This window comes from Trachurus japonicus, chromosome 6 (genome assembly GCF_045865225.1).
Source record: "Trachurus japonicus isolate A0001 chromosome 6, Traja_1.0".
In the NCBI taxonomy this organism is placed as follows: domain Eukaryota; kingdom Metazoa; phylum Chordata; class Actinopteri; order Carangiformes; family Carangidae; genus Trachurus; species Trachurus japonicus.
The window spans coordinates 37,333,872-37,355,221 of record NC_140912.1 but is presented as its reverse complement, the minus strand read 5'-3'; the positions used below and the strand labels follow the sequence as shown (position 1 = coordinate 37,355,221).

At 40.4% G+C, this 21,350-nt stretch overlaps 2 protein-coding genes and 4 non-coding genes across 6 annotated transcripts; 5 read left to right on the top strand and 1 right to left on the bottom strand.

Annotated features, from left to right (window-relative positions):
- The first annotated feature begins 1,741 nt into the window (after positions 1 to 1,741).
- On the top strand, positions 1,742 to 13,216 carry LOC146986625 (small ribosomal subunit protein eS17). Its single transcript, XM_085780302.1, has 5 exons — positions 1,742 to 1,767; positions 3,824 to 3,975; positions 10,329 to 10,434; positions 11,600 to 11,665; positions 13,096 to 13,216. The coding sequence occupies exons 1-5, from the start codon at positions 1,765 to 1,767 to the stop codon at positions 13,171 to 13,173; spliced, it is 405 nt and encodes a 134-aa protein (XP_085636428.1). The 5' UTR covers positions 1,742 to 1,764; the 3' UTR covers positions 13,174 to 13,216.
- On the top strand, positions 2,753 to 2,880 carry LOC146986629 (small nucleolar RNA SNORA71). Its single transcript, XR_015036099.1, has one exon. It is a non-coding gene; the product is annotated as a small nucleolar RNA SNORA71 (small nucleolar RNA).
- On the top strand, positions 4,646 to 4,774 carry LOC146986628 (small nucleolar RNA SNORA71). The gene has a single exon (XR_015036120.1). It is a non-coding gene; the product is annotated as a small nucleolar RNA SNORA71 (small nucleolar RNA).
- Positions 11,289 to 11,416, top strand: LOC146986627 (small nucleolar RNA SNORA71). Its single transcript, XR_015036084.1, has one exon. It is a non-coding gene; the product is annotated as a small nucleolar RNA SNORA71 (small nucleolar RNA).
- On the top strand, positions 12,868 to 12,995 carry LOC146986626 (small nucleolar RNA SNORA71). Its single transcript, XR_015036110.1, has one exon. It is a non-coding gene; the product is annotated as a small nucleolar RNA SNORA71 (small nucleolar RNA).
- Positions 13,217 to 16,381: 3,165 nt separating the features above from the next.
- Positions 16,382 to 20,683, bottom strand: cart2 (cocaine- and amphetamine-regulated transcript 2). Its single transcript, XM_085780649.1, has 3 exons — positions 20,541 to 20,683; positions 18,777 to 18,860; positions 16,382 to 16,607 (listed from the first exon to the last, which is right to left on the bottom strand). The coding sequence occupies exons 1-3, from the start codon at positions 20,655 to 20,657 to the stop codon at positions 16,500 to 16,502; spliced, it is 309 nt and encodes a 102-aa protein (XP_085636775.1). The 5' UTR covers positions 20,658 to 20,683; the 3' UTR covers positions 16,382 to 16,499.
- Positions 20,684 to 21,350: the final 667 nt, after the last annotated feature.

Sequence of the window (21,350 nt, the reverse complement as noted above, 5' to 3'; positions counted from 1 at the left end):
ACAACACTAAACTTAACATTAACAGTGAATACATAAGAGGTTGAAGACATTTTTTAATCTTAAAACGCATTTTAAAATTACATGATCATGTTGTTGCTATGCTCTTTGTTAACTGACTATGTTATAGGCTCTTTTACTGTGTGTGTGTGTATGTGTGTGTGTGGCATTATAGATGCCATTTTTTCCCCCACAGTGCTAATGGCACCATGAGTGGCACTGACCAACCTTGGATATATATCTAACTTTGAACATGTTTTGCACCCTCAATTTCTGTGTAACTTCAGTGTAAGACTGTGTTTTGTATGTGGCCCATTTTAGCTGAAATGCATGGCTCAATTTACCATGATGCATTAAGGTAAATTGAGCCACCCACAAAAAATGCATTTAAATTAAAAATAAGTAAGCTTAGCAAGAATTTTGCATTCTATCCAATGGGGGGAATCACAATGTGTATTATAAATCACATTTGTTATTGTAGATCTGTTTTTTTACGGAGTTATCAACCTTATCAGTTTCAAGTGAAATTTGTTTGCCAGGCCACTTTTCGCACACTTCTCCTCAGCAGGCTGGATATAAAGCATTGTCCCACCCACAACAGCAACCAGAGACCACTCAAATCAATTGTTTTTTGTCAAGTACAGTTGTAGCAACAATTTGAAATCATTTACAGCCATTGCCTGTTAAAACTTAAAAAGCTAGGAGGCTCAAACCTTAACTGGCTCATTTTACCTGATGGCCCAATTTACCTGATGTCACCCTAAATAAATTATGGCCTTAACATTATTTTTGTCCAAACCCTAAGTAACTAGCATTTTGGTGGTCTTCACACAGGGTGCCTCTGGTTTGAAGGCTGTCCCTCCCAAACCTATGATTGGACATTTGAGATGTCATGTGATTTTGATAATGCAATATCACAGCTTGTGTGAGACCACATTTACATTAAAGGTGTACAGAAAAGAAAATTGAATTTGAGCCCACTCTGGGTCATAAAATTAGTGTAATAACTCATCTATCAGACGATGTAGGCCAAACTTTGTGCAAAATTCTATTTTTGAGTAAATCCGTGATGAAAGTGTGTATTTTAGTGTAGTTTTTTTTTTCGCATTGGATAATGCAGGCACACGGATTATACGTCAGCCTGTACACGATTCACTAGCCACTGATATTGGATCCGTAATCCGTCATTCAAACGTCTGAGACACGCACACACACACGGAGCTCGGGCTCGCCCCAAGCTTTGAATATCCCGCCCGCTCGATAACGACCAATCAAATTCATTTTCCTTACTCGGGTAAACTCGTGTTGCAGCTCGTGACGAATCGGCGCGACAAACGGGACAAACGGCCATTTCTGTACACCTTTAACTTTCTTTTGCTATAGGAAGACCTACACCCATTTAAGCTTAAGTGTCCCACATTAGGCGAATCCACCCTATCTATCTATCTATCTATCTATCTATCTATCTATCTATCTATCTATCTATCTATCTATCTATCTATCTATCTATCTATCTATCTATCTATCTATCTATCTATCTATCTATCTATCTATCTATCCATCTATCTATCTATCTATCTATCTATCTATCTATCTATCTATCTATCTATCTATCTATCTATCTAATCTAATCTATTGTTGCTATAGTTACAGCCTCCCGCCAACAGGCGTCGCCCTAACCTACGTCACCTCCGTCAGCTTCCGCGTGCTGCTTTTTTAAACTTCCGGCGGAAGTGAGCTCGTCCTCTTCTACCAGGCCGATCCAACATGGTGGGTGAAATCTTTCATGTCAACCTGAACCATCGGTTCTAATCCGGCGCTCTGACCCGGTCTAGACCCCCGGTACCGGGCCTACCGGACAGCGGAGGGACAGGGGGACCGGACCACCGCTGTATTACCGGCGGATGGAGCCGGCGGAGGGTTTTATTAACGGTTTAGTGTCGGAGAGTTACGGTGCTAACGGGAGGGGGGAGGAGGGGTCTGGGTCTACCGGGGTTTCTACCGGTGGTTCTGGTTCTACCGGCTCAGATTCACGGTGCTGCTCCGTCGGTCCAGACCCGGTTCCGTTTAATGTGTTAAATCCCGTTGTGACTGAAGGAACCGGGTTTTACCGGGCGCTGCTCCGGTGCTGAGCTAATGATGCTAACGATGCTAATGAGCTAATGCTAATGAGCTAATGCTGCTACGGCTCTGGTTGGTGGTGATTATTATTATCGGTTATTGGTGAATAGAAGTAGTAAGGCGCGTTACTGATCAGCTAATCAATGATCGATACTCGGTGCTGCTTGAAATCAGAGCTGAGGACACACAATACACACTGGTAATACACACATACAGACACACAATCTTGCACACACACTAGTAGGCTAATGCATGCACACACATTGTTAAAACACACACCTGTGAATGGAGAGAGAACCAAGGCTCATTACTGATCAACTAATCAATGATCGATACTCAATGCTGCTTAGAATCAGAGCTGAGGAGACACACTCTCAATACACACATACAGACACACACTGTTGCACACACAATACTAATGCGCACACACATTGTTAACACACATGTATTTCATGTGGAGCTGCAGATTCTCTGAAAACAGCAGAGTTTGTTCGTGTCGATAAAGTTTCATTGATAAAATTAACGACAAGACGTTGAACGGCTCAGTGTGTGTTAATGTTGTGTTAAAACTAAAAAACTAGAGGAATCATGAAGGAAAGGCGTTTGTTTGTGTGTCTGTTTGTGTGTGTTTGTGTCCTGTATCGAAAGTGTCCATGGCGTCCTGGTTGCCATGGTCATTGATAGTACAGGAAGAGGAAGCTGAGAGCCTTTCCCGTGTCTGCTGTGACATCACTTCCTGTCAGACCCTGGCGCTCTCAGACAGAGGCTGTGTTCGAAACCGCATACTTTCCTACTACTCATACTAACTCTGACGTCATTTTGAGTATGCGAATGCGCAGTATGCGAGTTTGAGTATGCGAGGAGTACCCGGATGGCATACTAGATTCGCCAGATTGTTGAGTATACATGAGGAGCTCACTACTCTCACACTCAAATTACCCAAGATGCAATGTAAACGTGACGTCATCGATCGTCACTTCCGTTGCCGCGAAAAAAAAAAAACAGTTGGAGGGAGAATCGTCTTTTTACGGAAGACAAAATGGATCCGCCAAGCTGACAAAACTCTCCGGTAAGGCATCTTGAGCGGTCAAATGCCGCTAACGGGACGAGATCGGTCAAAACGGAGGGTTAAAGCTAGCTAAATCGAGGGTAGGTTAGCTTCCTGTTTCAAAATAAAAGCACACATTCTATCGTCATGGTTTTCTGTATGTAAAGGGCAACGGGTGTTTTATTTGTTAAAGTAACCGGAAGTGCGTTGGTCACAACGGCTAGCTTTAGTAGCGCCGAATTCGTCCGAACAAACTTGTAAACAGCTGGTATTTAGACAAATTAACGACACACTGCTGATCTAAACGGCTACTTTCTCACCTAAAAATGTTTTAAATGTTGATAAAGTGATATATTTACAGAGTTTAGAGCTAAAATGAAATCAGCTTCTGACCACTGATTTCGGCTCGGGTAGGAGCGCAATGCATTATGGGTTATCATGTTGTATGCTGCAGTGTAAACGCTCTGCATACTGTCTGATCGTTGAGTATATAGTATGAGTATGGACAGTATGCAGTATGGAAGTATATAGTATGTAGTATGCGGTTTCGAACACAGCCAGACAGATCGTTGACTCGACTCTTCAGTGTGTGTGTTGATGTTGTGTTAACGTTATGTTTGTGTGTCTGTGTGTGTGTGTGTGTGTGTTCTTCTTCAGGGACGCGTCAGGACTAAGACGGTGAAGAAGGCCGCCCGGGTCATCATCGAGAAGTACTACACCCGTCTGGGCAACGACTTCCACACCAACAAGCGGGTGTGTGAGGAGATCGCCATCATCCCCAGCAAGAAGCTGCGCAACAAGATCGCCGGGTGAGTCCCCCGGTTCGATTCCCGGCTGCCACCGCCGTTTAGCTTAAAGGGATAGTATCATTTTTTTTAAAGTGAGGTTGTATGATCTACAAATAGACTTTAATTGCAGTAGAAGACTCTCTGCACTCCTCCCGTTAGCAACGCCAGCCCATAATAGTCCTGCCCAGAGATTTACAACATACAGTGCTGTGAACAGACCCAAAGACACGGCCTATTTTCACGGCCTAAAAGAGGTTTTACCTGAAAAAAAATACACAGTTCCATTGTTCACTATAATATAATTTTTTCCAGCCCTTCAAAGTGCAGGAAAAACACAGTTTTTATTTGGACCTAACCAACTGCTGATCGGCGGGCGCTAACCCTGGGCGGAGGGATACGTGAGGTGGTTAGGTCCAAATAAAAACTGTTTTATAATATAATTTTCCTGTAACAATGGAACTGTGTATTTTTTTTTCAGGTAAAACCTCTTTTAGGCCGTGAAAATAGGCCGTTTTCTTTGGGTCCATTCACAACACTGTATGTTGTAAATCTCTCGGCAGGGCTATTATGGGCTGGCGTTGCTAACGGGAGGAGTGCAGAGAGTCTTCTACTGCAATTAAAGTACTTAGGGGCTATTTGTAGATCATACAACCCCACTTAAAAAAAAATGCTACTATCCCTTTAACAACCACCCTGTATCGAAAGTGTCCATGGCGTCCTGGTTGCCATGGTCATTGATAGTACAGGAACAGCAAACTTGAGAGCCTTTCCCGTGTCTGCTGTGACATCACTTCCTGTCAGACCCTGGCGCTCTCGAACAGCCAATCAGGTTGAACTCTGTAGTTCCAGTTGGTTCCGGTTTAAAACATGAATGAATGAAAACAGCAAAAGAAAGAGATTTACAGATTTAGAGTTTTTACATATTCATTAGATTCACATAACGTCACTGTGTTTCTGCGCCGCCATATTTGTGTCTGAATCAGGGCGATCTGGGCACAGATCACAGCGTCACGTTACCAGAACAAGTGGAGTAGTAGGAGGAAATCAGCAAGAGACCGAAAATTGACATTATTTGAAAGATGCCAGGATTATATTGTGCTGTTGACTGTGATAGCAGTCGCCATAGAAACCCCGGACTGCAGTTTTATTCCATCCCAAAAGACGTAAAGTTATAGGCGGAATAAATAGTTGACTGCAGGCAGTCTATCAGTGGCAGCATGGGCTGTGACAAGTCTCACAAAAAGAGGGGATTCACTTTTTTTTTAATAACATGGATATATTGAATTCTGCATTTTGATTACTTTCTTATTAATTACTCACTGATTCTGCATTTAGGGTCTTTTATTTCTGTATAACAGACCGTTGCTAAGTAAAACGGGCCGTTGCTAGGGACGCCGCTCTGATCAGCGGAGCAGGGCCGAAGAACTATCAAGGATTTTTACCTTGTGTTTCATTTTTACCAGCTTCAGACTCATTGTGATGTTAGAAAAATGACTTGTAGCTGGTTAGAGGGAGAGTGGAGGCTCTCTGCCTCCCTCACCGCTGCTGGAATCAAACCTGCGATCAGAGCGGACAGAGCGGACGGGCCAGCGCAGTGTCACAGCTGTGACCAGCTGTGTCTGTGCCACCACGAGTCCGTGACACAAACGTGTCCCGTACCGTAATCTCTTATGACAGACAGGACGACATAAATGTTCACATCGTAACATTTACATGATAATTCATCAATCTACTGATTGATTATCAAAAGCTCGTTGAAAACAACTACACACGAGTCGACAGGAGGAGGGTGAGGAGCAAACAGCGGAGAAGTGACCGGACTAAGGGCTTTGATCAACATTACGTCTCTAATTAATTAATTAGTTAATTCATAAACTGTGTAATAAGTGGGTTAATATAGAGTTAGTCTGTTGTTATAGAGATATAAACCCAGACAGGATGTATGAAACCCTGTCATTTTGTCAAGAAACTGTCATTTCCATCCTGCGGTTTGATGCTGTCATATGAGGAGACCTGTCAAATCGGACACAAATATGGCGGCGGTCCCTTCGACGTGACGTCACTGCAACCCATGAATACCGTGCTTTCCGGACTATAAGTTGCGCTTTTTTTAGTCGTCTGGCCATGCGACCTATATTTAGAAGTGACTTGTGTAAAATATACACACTGTCATCTATGACGCTGTACAGTGTTGCCAACTTGCGAAACAAAGCCCCGGCAATTATGAGACGCGGCTTAATAATAATAAATGCGACTTACCGTATTGACCCGAATATAAGACAATATTTTTTCCGTCAAAAAAAGTCTGAAAAAGACGGGTCGTCTTATATTCGGGGTCTAGATATTTATACAGGTAATACTCAGAAAATTAGAATATCGTGAAAAAGTTCATTCACTTCCCCATGATTGCGAACTGTACTGAACCAGACAGAGAGCTTTTAAAGGCTCAGGAACCCTTTGCAGGTGTTTTGGATTAATTGGCTGACAATTTGAGCTACAACATTGAACTTTTTCACAATATTCAAATTTTTTGAGATTCTGATTTTGGGGTTTTCATAAGCTGTAAGCCATAATAATCAAAATTCTAACAAATAAAAGCTTGAAATATCTTGCAATGCCTGTTATGAGTCTAAATAATATATTCATTTCACCTTTTAAGTTGAATTACTTAAATGAATGAACTTTTTCACGATATTCTAATTTTCTGAGTATTACCTGTATATTCGGGGTCTAGATATTTATATGTGCTAATCAGCGGGTGACATCAAACAACGTCTGTCCAAGCAAGTCAGGGCTTTTCTTCCTCTCACACTCACACACACTAGCCTCGCATCACCAGGCTCTTCAGACAAGCGAAGAGCCTGGTGTCCGCTACCTCTGAATTCGTCTGCATTCTGGTTCCTGTCTGTAGCGGAAACCGAAATCACCAAATTCACCAAAATAAAAGTATTCACCAACATAAAACTTATAAAATAAACATTAACTTGCAATACAATAAAAGCGAAATGTTAACTTAATGGCTTGGGGACTTTCTTGTAAATTATATTCCTTATATTAAAGAGTTTTACCGCATTTTATTAGCTCGGTGCTTTTATTTTGAAGGAAAGATCTGTCTCTCTCGCCCTGGATCTGTTTCCTACCAAAACAGCGAGGCAACGGCCCCAGACTACACACACACCAGTGACCTGGAGAGATGCAGCTGCATCTGAGAGGATGATCGCGCGTGTGTGTTGCCCCTTGGCCACACAGCAGAGCGCTGCCACACAGTTACAGCTCAACTCGACTCGGTTTAGGTCCTTTAAGGGGGCTTTCACACCTACCTCGTTTGGTCCGGACTTTCGGACTTTCCAGATAGTTCGGATCAAATTGACAGGTGTGAAAGCTCCCCCGGACCACGTTCCGGACTAAAGACAGAGTCTTTGGTCCAGCCTCAGGAGGTGGTCTCGGTCCGGACTATCCTGGACCAAGGTCCGATGCTGCGTAGTGTGAAAGCATTTTTTTGGAAGGTCCGAACTATCAGACCAAATACAGGAAATAACGTCAGATGCGCTCGTGCCGAAAAAAGTAAATAAACAGAAAAAAACGAAAGAGGAGCCGCAGCAACCGGCGGCAACACTTGGGGAGAGGAAGAGATCATATTATATCCAGATTTGGTCAGAAGGATGGGTGTGTCAGTGTAGGCTACACTTGTAAACGTTTACACGGAATTAAACAGTAGAGTGTTTAATATAAATCCCCAAACGATACATGCAAGCCTATTTTTTTATATAATGACCCGAATATATATTTTTTCCACCGGAAAAAGTCTGAAAAAGACGGATCAGCGGTGACACCAAACAACGTCTGCCCCAGCAAGTCAGAGCTTTTATTTCTCTCACACTCACACACAAGTGACCTGGAGAGATGCAGCCGCATCTGACAGGAGGATCACGCGTGTGTGCGCATAGCGTGTGTGTGTTCCCCTCCACTTTTTCTCTCCTTTCATCAGCTCTAAACTCACTCTTCTGCACCGCGATTACAAACCACAGCGTGCTTTTCAGCAGTAGGCTATATTTTTTCTTTTTTTTTTTTACACATATTTTTATCTTATTTTTTTCAGAGCACTTTCTATGCGCTAACGTCAGACGCACGCTCATCCGTCATGACGTCGGTAGATCCTTTAGTCCGCTGTCATAATAGCAGTGTGAAAGCGAACTTTACTGGACTATATGGAAACAATGTAACAAAAAAAAAAAATTAAGTCCGGACTATTAGGTGTGAAAGCGCCCTTAATCACAGCTGACTCCTTCACAGTTCCTCCGGGGGCGGGGTCGTCATATCACAGCGGCTACGGCCGCGTTGTCGCCGGGGACAGGGACACACCGGACACACCGGACATGGAGGCGCCGAATAGCTGCGAAGCACCGAGAAGCTGAGCCGGTTTCCTTTCGGGGCTCAATGTTAAACGATTGTGTCGTTCACACCAGACGTCCTGCAGATCGTTTCGGTGTCTGGTCTATTTTGTGCGCGAGCTGCGAGCGATGGCGTGAAGCCGGGCAGGTCAAACAAAGAAACACGAGAGAATCCGCTCAACTTTCAAAATCAAAACAATTTTCAAAATAAAACACCGCAATTGATGCGTGTGCCTTTTTGTGTAAACAGAGCGCAAGAGAGATGGACACACACCTACACACATCCAGAGAGATCAGTGGGCGCTACAATCTACCAGAACGTTATTTCACAGATACTGAAAACATGATTTTAAAAAGATTAATTTTTTCTTTGATTTTGTCTGAAAAATGTATTTTTCCAAAGACAGGTCTTGAAAAAGGGGGGTCGTCTTATATTCAGGGTCGTCTTATATTCAGGGTCGTCTTATATTCAGGGTCGTCTTATATTCAGGGTCGTCTTATATTCAGGGTCGTCTTATATTCGGGTCAATACGGTATATATGTTTTTTTCCTCTTTGTGACGTGTTTTTTGACAGATGCGACTAATACTCCGGTGCATAGGCGCCGATCCCGTGGGTGCTCCGGTGCTCGAGCACCCACTGGCAACGCTGAGCACCCACTGGCCAATCGGGATGGCCGATCAAAAAAATAAAATAAAAAGAGTGAATAAATGAAACTTTTGGTGAAACTGTATATTTAAAATGAACTGCATTTACTTAAATCGTATTATCCAATCAAAATCATTACAGCTCTGTGCGTGCACACGTTAGCGTAGTCACGTAACCAATCAGATGATCGGATTTGGCTGCGGAGCTTCTTCTCTGGAGGAGGGTCTGGCGAGCGAGACAAGCTACGGCTAAACAAGTTTGTAATAAGAAAACCAAGTGGAACTGCGTCTACAACCACCAATGCTCCCAATTTAATCCTAAAACCGGCTATAAAAGCGCCGCTGACTGAGCGTCTCCGCTGAGAGTTGTCTCCGCCTACAGATGTTCTCCTCACCCGTTGAGCTGAGCGTCAGGAGCTCATAATATATTAATCTATATATTTTACTTTTATATACAGTCAGTGTCACACTGAAATAAGTTGTGTGCTCGCAGCAGGAGAGATAATCAGATGGATAATCGGTAAAGTTAATAATTTCACTTAATGTGGCCATGAATAAATTCATTTAGATCAGTGTTGCCCAAACGCAAATCTTGTATAAGTCTACACTGTTTTCACATTTACAAAGGTCTTTGTTGTCTTTGTACAGAGACAATATGAGATTTGCTTGTAGCCACAGCACCTAAAAAAATCCACTGTTTCCATACGTAGCCTAAACGTCATCCAGCCTCGCTGTCAATCGCTATGCAATAAAAGTCAGTTTGAGACAACCATTAGGTGGTATTCATTTAATTTGAGCACCAAAATAATAATAATAATAATAATAATTGAGCACCCACGGGCAAAAACATAAATCGGCGCCTATGCTCCGGTGCGACACATAGTCCGGAAAATACGGTAAATGGTGTCGTACACAGTGACACGTTTGTTTCACTCTGGTCCAAACGCACCGAACCACAAACAGACGTCGTGTTAGAGATGAAACTCTTAAGGACGGAGGCTGATTGTAGCGCTGCTCGTTGGTTTTATAAACAGACCGGTACTGATGCTGGATCAGGATCAGAACGACTCCAGACTGAACAGGTTTCAGGTTCTTTAATGTCGGATGTTTCTCCTATTTTAACTTCTCTAACCAGATGTTAGAACAGCTGCATCTGGTAGCAGAGCGTCGATTTAACAGAGTCAGGATTCAGGACAGTGAACGCACCATCAGATTCTTTATTTTTAGTCTTTTCTCTCTGGAGAATCTGATTGGACGCAGGCGACGGCTGCACGGACGATGCATGTGTGTTGTAACCTGTGTTTGTGTTGTAACCTGTGTGTGTTGTGTGTTTTTAGGTATGTGACACATCTGATGAAGCGTATCCAGCGCGGTCCCGTCAGAGGCATCTCCATCAAACTGCAGGAGGAGGAGAGAGAGAGGAGGGACAACTACGTACCAGAGGTCAGTGAACGCATCGCTCTGACACACACACAGTAATAACCTGGAGTCGGTGCTGAGGCTGCAGCCATGATGGGATGTAGAAACGTCTCCACGGGCTGTAATGTCAGGCTCTAACAGGAAGAAACAGGAACATTATTATTACTATTTATTATTTAATTTATTTATTTTATTGAGCCGTTGAAGATACAAACTCTGAAAGATAGATAGAACGATGGATAGAACGATGGATGGATGGATAGATAGATAGATAGATAGACCGATAGGTAGGTAGATAGAACGCTAGATAGATAGAACGATAGATAGAACGATAGATAGAACGATAGATAGATAGATAGATGGAACAATAGATAGATAGAACGATAGATAGATAGATAGAATGATAGATAGATAGATAGAACGATAGATAGAACGCTAGATAGAACGCTAGATAGAACGATAGATAGAACGATAGATAGATAGATAGATAGATAGATGGAACAATAGATAGATAGAACGATAGATAGATAGATAGAATGATAGATAGAGATAGATAGATAGATAGATAGAACGATAGATAGATAGATAGATAGAACGATAGATAGATAGAACGATAGATAGATAGAACGATAGATAGATAGATAGATAGATAGATGGAAAAGTACTTTATTTATCCCGAAGGAAATTCAGTTTCTCAGCTGCACAATAAGCAAACAATCATTCAACAGCAAGACATGAAATAGTAAAAATGAGTGCATTGAGAATCGAATAGTTACATTACAGGTGAAAATTAATTAAAGTTCAATATAAATATAAAAGTGTTAAACTAAAAACTAGAGGATTCATGAAGGAAGGATGTTTTTATGTGTGTGTTTGTGTCCTGTATCGAAAGTGTCCATGGCGTCCTGGTTGCCATGGTCATTGATAGTACAGGAAGAGGAAGCTGAGAGCCTTTCCCGTGTCTGCTGTGACATCACTTCCTGTCAGACCCTGGCGCTCTCAGACAGACGGATCGATGACTCGACTCTTTAGATCTGTGACGACTCGTTAGTTAATTCAATTAAACGAACAAACAGGAAGTGTAACCGAGACACAGAGGAGGAGGAAGAAGGTGGAGGGGTAACCATGGTAACAGTGTGTTTATGTGTGTTTCTGACCAATGGTGTGCTCTCTCTCTCTCTCTGTGCAGGTTTCTGCTCTGGACCAGGAGCTGATCGAAGTCGATCCCGACACCAAGGAGATGCTGAAGCTGCTGGTGAGTCACACACACTGAATTAATAACCCCTAATTAAAGTTTACTAATGTTAATTTATTTAGTATAAATATATATAGTTTAATTTACTAATGTTTAACCGCCATTATTTAATATTTATTTAAGTCATTGGCTGTTGAATAATGTTAATTACCTGATGTCTATCAGTGTTATTGACTGGTTATTAATGTTAGTTCATGTTATTGACTGGTCATTACAAGGTTATTACTGTATTAGTTTTTATTTTTATCGATTTTCTCAGTTTTCTTTTATTTCAGTTGTTTTAGTGAGTTCAACAAGTGATGAATCAGATTTAGTTTAGTTTTTATTTAGTCTGGAGTTTGGATTTAGTTCCTTTTTTTGGAGAAATTGTCTTTTTTTTTTCAGTTTACCAAGATAGTTTTTCCCTGCTAGTTTTAGTTGACCATAACAACCCTGGTTCTTTAATGTTAATTAGCAGCACAGCTCTGTTGCTCGGTCTGATCTGATTGGTCACTTGGTCAGAGCTGGAACTGGAACTAGACACAGACAGATGTTCATGTGTCCAGATGTGTCCAGCTGCTGTTAGTAACGAGCTGCGTCTCTAACGAGCTGCTGCTGCGTCACAGTGAAGATGAAGAGAAGCTGTGGAGCTTAACGAGCTCGTTAGAGACGCTGATGACGCTGCAGCAGCTCAGCCTCAGTGTGTTACTGTTGGAACCAGGAAATATAGAATAAATATAGAATAAAGATTCATGAGGAGTCGACCAGTTGACTGATCAATACATCTGATTAGTTCATGTTAGTTTGATCGCTTTCCAGGACTCAGTTATTAATAAGAAGAGATCGTTTCATCTGCTCAACATTAATCTTGATCCTGGTCTGATGTTTCTAGAGCTGCAACTAACCATTATCTTCATTATCGATCATTTAAACGATTAATCGATCAGTTGTTTGGTCAATAAAATGCTAAAAAATGTCTAAAAACATCAACCAGTGTTTCTCAAACGTCTTGTTTTGTCCACAAACCAAAGAGAGACTCAGTTTATTGTCATAAAGGAACAAAGAAACCAGACATATTCACATTGAAGAAGCTGGAATCAGAGAATCTGGACTTTTTTTTTCCTTTAAAAAACGACTCAAACTGATTATTAGATTATCAGAATAGTTGATAATTGATTATTGTTGGATGAATGGATGAGTTGTTGCAGCTCTTTAGGATGTGAACCTGTATCGAAAGTGTCCATGGCGTCCTGGTTGCCATGGTCATTGATAGTACAGGAAGAGGAAGCTGAGAGCCTTTCCCGTGTCTGCTGTGACATCACTTCCTGTCAGACCCTGGCGCTCTCAGACAGACAGACGGACGATGACTCGACTCTTCAGTGCGTGTGTGTGTGTTAACGTGTTGATGTTGTGTTAACGTGTTTGTGTGTCTGTCTGTGTGTGTTCCTCAGGACTTCGGCAGTCTGTCCAACCTGCAGGTGACGCAGCCGACCGTCGGCATGAACTTCAAGCAGCCACGAGGAGTTTAAACGTCTGTAAAGTATCTTCTAATAAAACTGGGACAAAACACAACTGGGCCACGCCGCTGTTGTTGACTCGTTATTGATTGATTGGTGATTGGTTGACGACTCTGTCTCGAGTGTTTTTACCTTCACAGCTCCTTTCTAGCTCCATAAATATATATTTTTACCTTCACGGCTCCTTTCTAGCTCCATAAATATATTTTTTTTTACCTTCACGGCTCCTTTCTAGCTCCATAAATATATATTTTTACCTTCACGGCTCCTTTCTAGCTCCATAAATATATATTTTTACCTTCACGGCTCCTTTCTAGTTCCATGAATATATATTTTTACCTTCACAGCTCCTTTCTAGCTCCATAAATATATATTTTTACCTTCACAGCTCCTTTCTAGCTCCATAAATATATATTTTTACCTTCACAGCTCCTTTCTAGCTCCTTTCTAGCTCCATAAATATATATTTTTACCTTCACAGCTCCTTTCTAGCTCCATAAATATATATTTTTACCTTCACAGCTCCTTTCTAGCTCCATAAATATATATTTTTACCTTCACGGCTCCTTTCTAGTTCCATAAATATATATTTTTACCTTCACGGCTCCTTTCTAGCTCCGTAAATATATATTTTTACCTTCACGGCTCCTTTCTAGTTCCGTAAATATATATTTTTACCTTCACGGCTCCTTTCTAGCTCCATAAATATATATTTTTACCTTCACGGCTCCTTTCTAGCTCCATAAATATATATTTTTACCTTCACGGCTCCTTTCTAGCTCCATAAATATATATATTTTTACCTTCACGGCTCCTTTCTAGTTCCATAAATATATATTTTTACCTTCACGGCTCCTTTCTAGTTCCATAAATATATATTTTTACCTTCACGGCTCCTTTCTAGCTCCGTAAATATATATTTTTACCTTCACAGCTCCTTTCTAGTTCCATAAATATATATTTTTACCTTCACGGCTCCTTTCTAGCTCCGTAAATATATATTTTTACCTTCACGGCTCCTTTCTAGTTCCGTAAATATATGTTTTTACCTTCGCGGCTCCTTTCTAGCTCCATAAATATATATTTTTACCTTCACGGCTCCTTTCTAGTTCCATAAATATATATTTTTACCTTCACAGCTCCTTTCTAGCTCCGTAAATATATATTTTTTTACCTTCACAGCTCCTTTCTAGCTCCGTAAATATATATTTTTTCCTTCACGGCTCCTTTCTAGCTCCATAAATATATATTTTTACCTTCACGGCTCCTTTCTAGCTCCATAAATATATATTTTTACCTTCACGGCTCCTTTCTAGTTCCATAAATATATATTTTTACCTTCACAGCTCCTTTCTAGCTCCATAAATATATATTTTTACCTTCACGGCTCCTTTTTAGTTCCATAAATATATATTTTTACCTTCACAGCTCCTTTCTAGTTCCATAAATATATATTTTTACCTTCACAGCTCCTTTCTAGTTCCATAAATATATATTTTTACCTTCACGGCTCCTTTCTAGCTCCATAAATATATATTTTTACCTTCACGGCTCCTTTCTAGTTCCATAAATATATATTTTTACCTTCACGGCTCCTTTCTAGCTCCATAAATATGTATTTTTTTACCTTCACATCTCCTTTCTAGTTCCATAAATATATATTTTTACAGTCACAGCTCCTTTCTAGTTCCATAAATATATATTTTTACCTTCACAGCTCCTTTTTAGTTCCATAAATATATATTTTTACCTTCACAGCTCCTTTCTAGTTCCATAAATATATATTTTTACCTTCACAGCTCCTTTCTAGTTCCATAAATATATAGAAAATATAATATAAAGCGTTTATTATAGGTTATTTTGTATAATATGTAACTACACAATCATTAAAATTAAAAAAGGGAGCAGCTTTGATGAGTAAAACAAGAAGATAAAAGTTCACACACTGAACGCATCACGGTGGTAACGTACAGGTGAATAGGGTAACATTTTTAACTAACAGATTTTAAACTTCCCAAGTTTATCACTCACATTAAGACAAATATTTTTTCTATTACAAGTTTTGTCAAATTTTATGTTTAAATATGTAAATGAGGCAATATCTAATTAAACATGCGCTAATGTGCATATATTTCCAGAACAGAAATCTGAATAATAGATAAAGCTGCTTTGTTTTATCTTGTTGACATATTAGAGTCTTTAGTTTTTCCAGAGGAGGATTGTGGATATCTCTTTTTATCACTCTGTAAATGAGAAAATACTGTCACCAGCCCTTTAAAAACATCTAATGTCTCCATGTTTTTAGTACTAAAATGTTGTATAAATGAGGCTGTGAATGATATATCAACAATCTCCTCTGTAAAAACCTTCAGAATATAGAAAGGGATCAAAGTGGAAGGTTTGGTGTCTGGAAGTGCTGCTGAAGTGGAGATTTCTAGAGAGGAGTCTGAGTCTGAAAAACTCTTTCTGAGGAAACGGCCTTTAAAGACTTGGACTGTAAAACTACAGAGATTGTTATTGTCAATCCTACTTTTAGGATTTGTTGCTATGATACAAAGGAAATGACAGTTTTCTCTCCAACACGATGAATCTGACTCTGATCTGTGACGTTCAGTCGACACGTTGAGCTCCAGTTTCCTGAACTAATCCAGACTTCACCGTTTCATTGGGAGGAAAAAAAATCAAAAGCAGTGATGTGACGCATAAATATTAAAGGGATAGTTCAACATTTTGTCAAATTGGCCCATTGCCCTCTAGTTTTAGCAGTAGGTTTGTTACCTTTAATTGTCGGTGCAAGCTGTTTTTCCCTCATCAAACTCATCAAATACACAATCCAACAACTCCACAACGCTCTGGTGGACAAGTTGTGAGCTGCACATTCACCACGCTATGAGATAATAACACAACGTTACCACACAGAGTTGTTTTAGAGGGAAATACAGAGACTGATGATGAAAAACTGTCCCTGAAGGCAACGTGCATCAGTGGTTTTGCATGAATTTACCTCTAAAACAACTCTGTGTGGTAACGTTGTGTTATTATCTCATAGGGAACTATCCCTTTAAAGGTAAATGAATGATAATATAAAACATTAATAAAGGTTTAAAAAGCAGCGACTCGTGGGAAAAGGAGAGTTGAGACTTTAATGCAGCAGGACAGAGAGATTGTCTTCACAGGTTTATTCTAACAGCTACTTCACATCTGTAACATCATATCAACATCTGGAAAATAAATATACATAGTTTTTAAAATAGACTCTTGCAGGCTGTGTGTAGATCTGTGTGTAGATGTGTGTGTATATGTGTGTATGTGTGTGTGTGTGTGTGTGTGTGTGTGTCTCATAAACACTTGAGCAGGAAGAAGTTGCAGAACGCTCCTCGTGGACAGTCGCACATCTTCCCGATCCTCGATCCTTTCCTGACGGCGCAGTGTTCCCCGAGGTCGCACTGTGGAGGACACACACAGTTACACACTGTCCCTGAACGCACCACAACGGCCACAGTTACAGTTACACACTGTCCCTGAACGCACCACCACAGACACAGTTACAGTTACACACTGTCCCTGAACGCACCACCACAGACACAGTTACAGTTACACACTGTCCCTGAACGCACCACCACAGACACAGTTACACACTGTCCCTGAACACAACACACGCAAGTCACACCCAATCTGTTCCCTTCCTTCTTTCCTTCCTTCCTTGAATGAATCTGTTCCCTCCCTCCATCTTTCTTCCCTTCTCTTCCCTTTCTCCCTTCCTTCTTTCCACAGTCCTTTTGCCCTTCCTTCTTCTTCCTTCCTCTTTTGATCCAGTTGACCTGTTCCCGCCCTCCATCTATCTTTTCTTACTTTTCCCTTCCTCCTTCTTTCCTCCCATTGTTCCCTTTGTCCCCTTTGTCCTTCCTTCCTTCCTTCTTTCCCTTCATCCTTCCTGCCTTCCTTCCTTCCTTCCTTCTATCCCTTTATCCTTCCTTCCTTCTATCCCTTTATCCTTCCTTCCTTCTTTCCCTTTGTCCTTCCTTTCTTCCTTCCGTTCATCTATCCCTTCGTCCTTCCTTCCTTGACCACAGGAGGACAATTAATTAGAACTCAAACATCAGCTTTCTTGAATTATATTTAGTAAAATCCTTTAAAAAAAAAAAAAAAAAGTTAAAGCAGAAGTGAGTGATCCGGTGGTTTTGGCTAATGCTGCGTTCCAGGCAGGCTTTTGAAATCATAAATTACAGCTTCAAGTCACAACTTACGACTTAGTAGCGTTCCAGGCAACACACTCGTGTTTTTCCGACCTGTTTTACCTGTGAAAGTCACTATAACGGCCACTCGTAACTTCTGACCCGTGAACTCGTACCAGTACGTCTTTTTGTACAGTCTATGTACCAGATCGAACTGGTACCACTTCACAGGTCGGAAAAATACGAGTTTCCTTGAACGCACCATAACAGTCCTCGTCCCTACGTCACCACATTCAGGCGCATCCCTTGGCTGCACACACAGAGAGGACTGCCCCTTTATGCCGTTCTCTCTCCTCATTGGATAAAGGTTGTAGGATACAAGGAAAGTTTTCTCCTGGGCTCAGAGCAGAGCAGAGTGACTGACAGACCCGTGTTTCAGTCCAAACACTCTATAGAAGTGATTGCTGTCGGAAGATACAACTATTTAAGACTTAGATTAACACAAATATATCACTTACTTCTGCTTTAATAACTTAAAAAAATCCCTAAGGAAATACTTAGTTACTGTTCCTGTGATGTCACTGCTCCTCTGTATATAAAACATGACATCATGAAACATAAAGGTGGTCACTGAGATGCAGTGAAACTGTATTTAGTTTAGAGTCTGTGACGCCATCTTGTGTCAGACTGACGTCACTGCAGACTCAGAGTAGAGACGATGTTGACACTGAATTTATCACATTAACTCATTAGTAATAATAATAATAATAATATTGATCAGTAATTAATGAGCGTTTCCTTTGGACTACATGTTAAAGCAGAAGTCAGGTGAATGTTTGTGTTAATCTAAGTCTTAAATAGTTGTATCTTCTGACAGCAATCACTTCTATAGAGTGTTTGGTCTGAAACACGGGTCTGTCAGTCACTCTGCTCTGCTCTGAGCCCAGGAGAAAACATTCCTTGTATCCTACAAGTTGTATCCAATGAGGAGAGAGAACGGCATAAAGGGGCAGTCCTCTCTGTGTGTGCAGCCAAGGGATGCGCCTGAATGTGGTGACGTAGGGACGAGGGCGGGGACTGCTAACTCCATCTGCTGACAGGAAGTTAGACAAAACCACCGGATCGCTTACTGCTGCTTTAAATATTATATTATTAATTAATATTATTAATATTATTAAATATTATTATATCGACACCTCATGTTCACTTTATTAGGAACCTGCTGTGTTGACTGTTTATATTCTGACGCCTCCATCGGTCTCACATTAATAGAAACATAAAATCCAGTGAATCTGATTTGATAAATAGATATAAAAGGTTAATTGATTTAGTTGTTTCTTATATTAAAGTCAATTAACTGTAACTTCCCTTTAACGAGATCAGCTGCTGTCAACTGTCGTCATCAGAGATTTTCTGCTTTAGGATGTTTCTGTGACTCACAGAGGGAACCTGTCCGTACTTCTTCTCCCAGGGATTAATCCTCTTGGTCTGAAGCCGCTCCAGGACTTCATGCAGAGCGCCCAGCTGCAAAACACACAACTACATTAGACCACAAGCTGCAAACACACAACTACATTAGACTGCCCAGCTGCAAACACACAACTACATTAGACAACCCAGCTGCAAACACACAACAACATGAGACCACAAGCTGACGGACACAACACAGCAGTTACATCAAACCTAAATTTTCTGTAAAAACTCCTTCATATTTAAATTACACGTATTACTCATCAGTTTGCTGATTAAAAACTTAAAAACCTCTGAACATTTAAAATACGACAGATTCTCAGACAGTGAATGCAACAGTGAAACCAGCCACATTAACATGAACCTGCTTTTATACAGATAGTTAATATGATAATCAAATATATTATGTATCAATACTGATGGCACATGTATCATTATCACATATATACAGTGCAAGATACAAGATTATAACATAACTGACATGACTCTGTTATATCTGAAATGGTTGTTTATAACATGCATGTAACATATAAATAATATATACATGTAGATAATATATATTCAATTTATAACCCATACAACTTAAGTACAGAACAAACAAGTAAAAGTGAGTTTCTATGATTAATTTCATATTAATTTTAAATACATCTGTCTCAGTTTAATATACTGACAGGTTTTATATATAATTATGTCACATATGTTGACAATATAATCATACACACATACACTAATATTTATGAAATTAATCCTGTATCTATATAGTATTGTATTTATAGGCTATGTACATATATTTCTATTAGATAACTTATAAATGTGCATGTATTTGCATAAAGCAACACATATCTTATTTTATATCTTATTCTGTATTTTTTAAACATAGTCCAGAACTCTGCTATGTAATATTAATTATAGAGTAGACATAATCTAAACATATGGATGAGAGATTAGGATATTATTCATTAGTTTAGTTTAGTTTATTAGTTAATAAGGGACAGTGTGCAATTACATTAATCATTTGCAGGAAAAAAATGAAAAGATGGTTGCACCAGATTTAGCTCCCAGCTAATTTCCATCTGTAGTCCCTACACATAACATAAAAATGATAAAATACACAGAATACAAGCTACTATACGAAGGTGAGGCATAAAAAGATATAATTAGACAATAGACAACACATTAGACAATACCGAAACATGTATGAGGTAGGCAAAGTACAAAGTGCTCAAGCAGCATGCTGCATGATTATTCATAGTAATGATAATAATAAATAGATATGGTAATAGTGAAAATAAAACATAAGAGTTGCAGCAGTGGCAGATGTAACACCAACGATGGTAATTCTCAGTTACAAAAAATAAAAAAAATTACCAGCTATGGTATTTATAGCATTAATAATTTTGTCTATTCTATTCAATCATTTATACTGAACAGCAAGAGCAAAAGAAAAAAACACAAAATAAATGAACATTAAATGATTTAACTCATTAATATAAAGTCTATATATGTCTATAACCCTGCAGTGTGCTCTGACCCACCAGTTTGTTGGAGTTGCGGTCAGGGTTAGGGTTAGATTAAATGATTTAACTCATTAATATAAAGTCTAGCCTATATATATATGTATAAGACCCACCAGTTTGTTGGAGTTGCGGTCAGGGTTAGGGTTAGATGAAATGATTTAACTCATTAATATAAAGTCTATATATGTCTATAACCCTGCAGTGTGCTCTGACCCACCAGTTTGTTGGAGTTGCGGTAGTCCTGCACGTCTCTCTCGTCCCTCTCGGCTTCCGTCCTCCCCGCGGGGCAGAGCGCGGACAGCAGCGCCGCGCACAGCACAGCTCGCGCCAACATGGTGATGGAATAAAAAACTAAAAAACTAAAACTAAATTACAACCAACGGAGGAAGAAAAAGAAAAAAGTTGAAAGTCCCGTTAGGTGTTCCGGAGCTGCTGCTGCTGGGGGTGGTGGTGGTGGTGGGGGTCACCTGCTCTTCTGCTGCTGTCACCTGCTCTTCTGCTGCTGTCACCTGCTCTTCTGCTGCTGTCACCTGCTCTTCTGCTCCTCCAGATGTTCCTCTCACTCTCACGAGCTGCTCCTCTTCTGCTGCTGGCTGCTGCTCCGCGTGCAGAGGTGTTTGGATGGATTAGCCCCGCCCCCCTCCAGCCTCCGGGTGACGTCACGGTCCCCTAAAACCCTCAGCGGGAAGGAGAAGAAAGATGAAAGATGAGAGGTAAATAACACTAAGTTAAAGTGTGACTGGATGTGAGACAGTAACAACGTCATTAAAGCACAAACACAGTGAATGAAAACTGAAGTTAAAGGGATAGTTCAACATTTTGGCAAATTGGCCCATTGCCATAATCGCTATAGTCATAGCAGTAGGTTCGTTACCTTTAATTGTAGGTGTAAGCTATTTTCAGTACGGCGGAGCGCAGCAGCTGGCTGCTCAGAGCTACGCTATGGAGGCTAATGGAATTTCTTGGTTTCCCTCATTAAACTCATCAAATTCAACATCCCAAAACTCCACAGCGCTTTTGTAGACAA

Excerpts from the sequence above, each read along its gene's own strand:
- cart2 (XM_085780649.1), bottom strand. The coding sequence starts at position 20,657 with ATGTTGGCGCGAGCTGTGCTGTGCGCGGCGCTGCTGTCCGCGCTCTGC. Across the intron at positions 18,861-20,540 it reads ACCGCAACTCCAACAAACTG|CTGGGCGCTCTGCATGAAGT; the intron begins GTGGGTCAGAGC and ends TGTGTTTTGCAG. Across the intron at positions 16,608-18,776 it reads AGTACGGACAGGTTCCCTCT|TGCGACCTCGGGGAACACTG; the intron begins GTGAGTCACAGA and ends TGTCCTCCACAG.
- LOC146986625 (XM_085780302.1), top strand. Across the intron at positions 3,976-10,328 it reads CTGCGCAACAAGATCGCCGG|GTATGTGACACATCTGATGA; the intron begins GTGAGTCCCCCG and ends GTGTGTTTTTAG. Across the intron at positions 10,435-11,599 it reads GGGACAACTACGTACCAGAG|GTTTCTGCTCTGGACCAGGA; the intron begins GTCAGTGAACGC and ends CTCTCTGTGCAG.